Source organism: Lycium ferocissimum, chromosome 7 (assembly GCF_029784015.1).
Source record: "Lycium ferocissimum isolate CSIRO_LF1 chromosome 7, AGI_CSIRO_Lferr_CH_V1, whole genome shotgun sequence".
Lineage (NCBI taxonomy): Eukaryota > Viridiplantae > Streptophyta > Magnoliopsida > Solanales > Solanaceae > Lycium > Lycium ferocissimum.
In genome coordinates this window covers 8,536,924-8,544,123 of record NC_081348.1, presented here as the reverse complement: position 1 = coordinate 8,544,123, position 7,200 = coordinate 8,536,924, and the positions used below count along the sequence as shown (strand labels likewise).

General features: G+C 30.6%; 1 protein-coding gene across 1 annotated transcript; it reads right to left on the bottom strand.

Annotated features, from left to right (window-relative positions):
- Positions 1 to 752: 752 nt before the first annotated feature.
- LOC132062495 (protein trichome birefringence-like 41) lies at positions 753 to 4,836 on the bottom strand. Its single transcript, XM_059455052.1, has 5 exons — positions 4,303 to 4,836; positions 3,534 to 3,705; positions 2,825 to 3,000; positions 1,702 to 1,860; positions 753 to 1,121 (listed from the first exon to the last, which is right to left on the bottom strand). The coding sequence occupies exons 1-5, from the start codon at positions 4,662 to 4,664 to the stop codon at positions 827 to 829; spliced, it is 1,164 nt and encodes a 387-aa protein (XP_059311035.1). The 5' UTR covers positions 4,665 to 4,836; the 3' UTR covers positions 753 to 826.
- Positions 4,837 to 7,200: the final 2,364 nt, after the last annotated feature.

The following is a 7,200-nucleotide window of genomic DNA, read 5'->3' as shown; positions in this document are numbered from 1 at the left end:
CTTTACATCTTACGTCCATTTCTTAAAGGAAAGCCGTGAAGTCAAACTTGGTTGTTTCAAAGAAACAACTATGAGATTTACCTAGATTTTTTTTTTTTTAGAAAATAATTCAGACAAAAATCTATGTCCCAAAGTTTACAAAATATGTACACAGTGTATAGGTAGTGTATAAAGTATACAAAATATACATATACTATACAACCCTATACATATAATATACATACGTATACACAACATCCACCACCGAAGTGTAGACTTCGGTCATGTTTATTAAACTAGATGGCCGAATGGTACATTTACGAAAGTTTCCCTCTTTTTTATTTTTTTATTTTTTATTTCTTATTATCTTATTCACTTGATTAAAAAGCTAATAGATCTTAAGACATTTTTTCACAAAACATAAAAATTATAGCCATCACAACAAAAGGTAATTAATAACAGATGATAATTAAGCTAGAAAAGGATGGAAAAGTCTTTTTCTAATTATAAGAAAGAAAATGGAAGAGATAAATATCATTATATTTCTTAAAATCGAAAAACCAAATCAAAATCAAACCGATAAATGTGTATTATATTTGGTTTGGTTTGATTTTCAATAATTAAAAAATTGACTAACTTGATTTGATTTTGATTTTAACCAAAACCAAACCATGAACAACCCTACCATTGGCTTTAACTACATAAAGTTCCAAACTTATTTTTATTTTACGCTTGTATTCTAGCAACGATCAATAAAGCCCTTAAGCTTCAATACACACAAAATGAGTGTTTCACTAGAATTAGAAAAGAAGAATTAGTGGTACATAGCACACGGCTGTCCAATGTCCTAAGACGTTAATAAAGAAGCATAAAATAGTTGGTTCCAAGTATCAGGAACCCCAGAAAGGCAAAAATGTGTACAATCAATGCCTCCGTAGCCATTGTAATTGCTTGGGTGTCCATCTTTTCTTAAATGTGAAAGGATTGTAATATCCAACAAGAATACTGAATTTGTCATGTTCTTCAAGACTTGTTTCACAATTTGTGCAGGTAAAGGCAAGCCACCTGGATAAATTGATCCAACTACAGGTGTTGTTTGATTTGAGCAACCCTTCACTCCTGGCTCACCCCAAGCTTCTCCACTGATATCATCCAATATTATTGTAAAACAAAGAAACAGGAATAATTAAACTTCTCAAAAACCAACCCATGGTGCAGAAAGAAAAGGGTCAAATTTGTGGCTGTATATATAATATAAGTATTACTCGAAATTGCTCAATTTTGCTTTCGGGGACTGCTAGTCTGATATTTTTTTATGACTCGGACCAGCTTACATACATATCGACTATTTTGATTAACCAGTAGACCATTTCTTTTTGGGTGCTAAAACTTTTGATCTAATATTTCCCCATCGCTAGGTAATGTCTCTTTTTTGCCCTTAATGCCTAAGAAAGTTCTGACTTGAGGATGATTTTAAACTGTAGTCAAAAGTTGAATGATAAATTTGAACATTCTTTCTCGAATAATTAAACATGTGGATTTCACCCATTTCATGTTACAGTTTCTCAATGACAAACGGTGAATATGAGACGTTTTGCTGATGAAAATAATAAAAACATACCAAAAATTTGACGGAAAATAAAAATGAGCAATTTCGATAGTACTGGAGCATATTTAAATATATATTTTTTTCGTGGAATTAAGAATCAATAATTATCTTACTGGTGATGAGAAGCAGCTTCCCCTTGGTAAAAAACTTTGGTTTTGGTTAGATCCACTTCTGTCTCAACCCATTTGGCCCATGTGTTTAATCCCCTTCGAAATGCAGCCATACGATTCATATCCTTCACTATCGTGCCACCATCCTCAATATAGTCCCACCTATTATAAAAATTTACACATTTTCAAAGAAAATAAGTTAAAGCTAGAAATAAATGCACATTTTAATTCCAAGGTTACTTCCTTCATCCCATCTTACTTGTTCACTTTTTTTTTTTTTTAAAGTCAAACCATATAAATTTTGACCAACATTTTAGATATATTTTTTCATCATATTAATATGAGAAGAATTGCAACTTGTAGTACTTTTCGTGTAGTTTTTGAATATCTAAATTATAAATTTAATATATTGAATTGATCTAATCCAATTTAGCTCTGAAAATTAATCAACTTGACTCTCAAAAAGCGAATCAGGACAACTAATATGGGACAGAGGGAGTATTACTCATTCTATTCACTCTTTTATTAGTATCAAAATTACAACATACAAAACCATCAATTCTTTATCCCATTTTTGTTTTATTAAAATTGTTAATAAATTGCACAAAGTTAATGAAATTCTCGTACACCTACTAAACGTGCTTTTTGTGTATCTTTCTTTGGTAATATTGTTGAGTTTGTTCTATGCACCGATAGTACATAAGATATTTATATAATTAGGTTATTAATAATTATACTCACGTTCACCTCTCTCATGTGTATCTTACTCTAGTCATTAATTAATACCAACCAATATTGTTGAGTTTGTTCTATGCACCGATAGTACATAAGATATTTATATAATTAGGTTATTAATAATTATACTCACGTTCACCTCTCTCATGTGTATCTCACTCTAGTCATTAAGTAATACCAACTAGAATTTAAGTTCTATGCACTCAGAATGAACTCTTATAGTCATATTAACTGATAATCTCATAAAATCGGTACTTACCTACCATCCCCAATTAAATTATACTAGCAGTTTTTTTTTTTTTTTTTTTTTTTTTTAGTATGATCAATGTATATAACTTAAATCCTTAATTTTTATAGCGAAAAAATTTAAGTAGGTAATGTGAGTACATACGGTTGCTTAGGCTTTCTCCTGGCCCACCAAAGCCAAGTATTGAAGATCAAAACGTCAGCTTGCTTCCAAATCTCTCCATTTTTAATGGAATTGAGTTTTAATACTCTTCCAATATGTTCCATTTCAACGTCTACTAGGAATAATGAGTTGAATAATGTGACTGAAACGTCATAATCCTGCAAAATCCAGAAAAATAATTTATTTTTGTATGACATGAAGATAGAATTAATGCTATTCACATTATAATGGTACGCACTATCTCCATCTCAATAAGTAAAATCCATTTTCACTTTTGATTACAAGATATAGTAGTCTAGATTTCCCTTTAAATTGTGATGATCAAAGATATTAAAGTAAATTCGACTTAACCCCTTTAACCTTTTAGATTTGGAAAACAACACCCACTTAATTTTTTGTATGGGAAACTAAATCCCTTTGATTGTAAATCAACTGCGAAAAATGAGCTGTTGATTGCATATATTTTCAAAATGTCAAAAATTTCTTATAATTATGATGAATTGTTATAAGTTTTTTCTCAAAAATGAAAAAAAAAATACCTAAAAACACCCAGTAATAAGTTCTCCTTTTTTAAAAAATAAAATAAAAAATGAGTGAACGGTGCTTGCTGTTACCGTCCAGTTATTTTAGGTTTAGGGAAATGAAATAAAAATAGAAGAGAGTCCAACAAAGTAAATGAAAAATTACTTACCTCAAAAATAACAGTAACGCTTTGGTTGGTTAATTTGGTCTTATAGTTCATTCCAGGCACTGAAACATAAAGAAGGCATAAGAAAGAGTCATAATTATTTAGACTTAGAGAATCCCCAATAAACATGATCTGCTTCCCCTTGAATCTCCTAAAAAGATCAATACCATCAAACCTGCAAAAAAAAAAAAAAAAAAAAAAGTAGTTCACGTGAGTTTCTTCTATTTTGCAATGATTGGTTAGTCTAATGGATTTCATTTTTCACAAGCCTATGTACCAAATTATTCAACTCAAATATTATGTAACATTACAAATTCTCTAACTATGCCTTACGACATCTTAATTATTATGCATCATCGATCATGATATATATTTGAAGAAACCCAAACTAATTACCAATAAAAAGTAACATAGAGGTATATTAAATAAAATCGTTTAACTAGGTAAGTTAGACGAGAGTAGGCAAGAGATACAATGACAAAAGATTGGCTTGTTGAACACACATCGCTGGAAAACTATACTTTGTATGATATGTCAAATATTACTTCTTAAACTAATATATCAAACATACTTAGCGAAATTTCTGATTATGCCTATCTCGATTTAAAAAAAAAAAAGGGCTAATTCCCACGAGATCTGTCGGAAATTAGCTTGTTGAAAACGGTCTCGATGGACTTTCCATCGAAAAGTTTGGTATGAGGACGTCTAGACAGACTCCGTCGGAGATGCACGTTTTATTAGTAGTGTAAGCAGCAAGCGAGAAAATACATACCTTGGTAAATCGCAACCAGTAGGTTGCCATTTATACTTAAGATATTGACGATCAGGCCGATTGGTACAATCAAATGTCTTTCGAATAAACGGACAAGTAGTTGTGTTATATAAAGGATCAATACGATCATCATCCAACACCCAACTTCCTTCGAACAAGTTGCAATTACTTGTAATTATTTCTGCTTTTTCTTGTTTTGATATTCCTATTGTATTCCTTTCTGTATGAACTAATTTCTTGGCAATCGCGTCCGAATAAAACCTAGAGAATACTGTCAACATGGCTTCGAAAACAAACACGAAACTCAACATAAACATTGCACCAAGAATATACACAAAAGTACTACTCACACCTTTAGCCATGTTCTTAATTCTCTCTTTCTAAGCAAACCAAAACTGAGAAAGAGAGGCACACTATAACAATTAGGATGTATGAGATATTTCAATTTGATAAATAAAAGATATATTTAGGTACTCTTGAATTTTGTAGCGTCATTAAAATCAAGAAAACTAATGTAGACGTGGGCTACTGCTGCTGCTGCTGCTGCTACTACTACTAATACTAGCAATCAATTAAGGAATGAAAATAATTGTCATAATAATGTCCTTATTACTAATATCCTCTTTTGGTTGCCCATCGACAAGTTTGTTTTGCCATTTGCAGATGCTTAATATGTAATAACTAAAGGGACATTGAAAATATATTAGAAACACTGAACTTTATGCTAAAAAAACTGAGATGAAATTAAAGATAATGTGGATAGAAATGGAAAGGTTGGTTAAGTACATGCACGAGCCAATTTGTCATGTTTTTTTTTTTTTTTTTTTTTTTTTTTTTTTTTTACATGTAGAGCACATGCTGTAAAATAGTGTAACTTGCTTTGTTCTGCATTAAAATCCAATAGGAAAGTACTTGTGGAAGTGGAACTGCACTACGTGGGTGTATATATTGGTTAATTACAGGTGATCGGTAGGGTAGAAATTTAAATAATTTAATTCTAGCAGTTTACAAAATATTACTTTACATAAATGTATGAAAATATTTGTCTTACATTCGTTGGTCAGGTCTGATGTAAACATACACCAAGATCGGATAAAATTTGGCCATCAATATTTCTTTTTGGGAATCCAGTATGAAATATTGAAAGTACATGGATCAGGAGTACAAATTCTCACCATAACCTATATGATGAATGAACAGGTCATTCCTTTACATTTGACTACCCTATGCAAGTATGCATGTATAGTTGTTCCCTGTACAAGAGATGTGCAAGCTCATCTAAGTGCATATTGCTTGAGGTTGTTTATTTTTCCTTTATTTTTATTAAGCCTTACCCCCCCCCCCCCCCCCAAAAGTATTTTTTTATTTGAAAAAAGTGAACAACAAGTTTTTTAGAAAATAAGTGCTTTCCGGGGAGTAGAATTTTTAAGCCAAAAAAAAATTCTAATTAAAGCACTTTTTTTTTTGAAAAGACTTTTGAGAAAAAATACACATAGAAGCACTTTTTTAAAAAAAGTTTAAATAAACACTAATTAGCTTAAAAGTGCTTTTTAAATTAATTGACCAAACACAAAATCGCTTTTTCGCCTTTTCAAAAAAGTACTTTTAAAAAAAAAGTATTTTTTAAAATAATTTCGATTTGTGTAGAAGTCATTCCAAACAGGCTATTAGAAACGAAAGAGGAAATTTTCTTCTACAGAATAGGAAAAATAGGAACTCTCCTTCAAGGGTGGCTCAAAATTGTTGGGGGCCTAAAGCCAAACCTCAATGCAGGGCCTTAACTTTTTTTTATCACAAAAACGAGAATAGAAAAAAGAATTTATCATTATTTTTTATTTGAAGTCTACTTTTCACGATTTACGTCGTATATCTCACTTACTTCTCAAGAATCTCTTTTTGAAATTGTATCAAAGATTCAATTCTTCTTTCTTGAGTTTTGAACAACCGGATTCAAATTTTCTAGTTGACATAATTTATATTCTAATAAATAATTAGAGACAATATATATTACAACAAGCAAGTTGTAGATTAAAAAAAGTACTAAAAAGTTGAAATAAGAGAACCTGATTCAAGAAGTTGATAACTTGATTTTATATCACTTATTTGGTGCTTCAATATACCTCTGCAATATTTGGTGCCCGAGAAAACAAAATAAAAAATTCATACACTGTCTTTCATAGCAATATAAGCCAAAGACTCTCTTGGAGAAACAAAGAAGAACATAAAGTGTAGAAGTATATTAAAGTTTAGAGAAAGGTTAAAAGTAGATTGAGTATTGTAGAGAAACCAATCAGGGGCTTTCTTTTTTGTCAATATACTAAAGATTGGGTATTTATATACTATACATTACTTACTGATTTAGGGGCCTTATTTTCTGTCAATTAATTAACCATTTCCTTTTAATGACAAAAAGTACTTAGAATACTTTATAATTTTTCAAAAAAAACTATATTGATGAAAATGGGATAGTCACATTTATCGATTTTAAATCCGGATAAAGGAAGAGAGTAATGTAGGCTAGAAGACAGTTTAAAACTAGTAAATTAACGTATCATTAATTCTCACTGTATATAGCACAAAAAGGGGAGAAACTAGAGAGATCTTGAGAGTTGACACAATGGACTAAGTTATAATAACTCATCATAATTAAGTAAAAGAAAAATTGCACAATGGCATATATATATTCCACTATATGGTAACAAAAGCATTATTAATTTCTCCATGCATTACTATTTCTTTAATCATTCTACCCCATGAACTTCCTATATATTTTCTATAGAAAAGTAAATAATTAATGGAGAGAAGCACAAAGAATCTGATTCCAAGTATCAGGAACCCCAGCAAGGCACCAATGAGTACAATCCATGCCTTTTTAAACCATTGAATTTGTGGGGTGTC

Bases quoted from the DNA above. Each gene is read 5' to 3' on its own strand.
- LOC132062495 (XM_059455052.1), bottom strand. From the start codon at position 4,664: ATGGCTAAAGGTGTGAGTAGTACTTTTGTGTATATTCTTGGTGCAATG. The intron at 3,706-4,302 runs GTATGTATTTTC...TTTTTTTTGCAG, and splicing joins ACTGGTTGCGATTTACCAAG to GTTTGATGGTATTGATCTTT. The intron at 3,001-3,533 runs GTAAGTAATTTT...TGGATTTTGCAG, and splicing joins GCGTTACTGTTATTTTTGAG to GATTATGACGTTTCAGTCAC.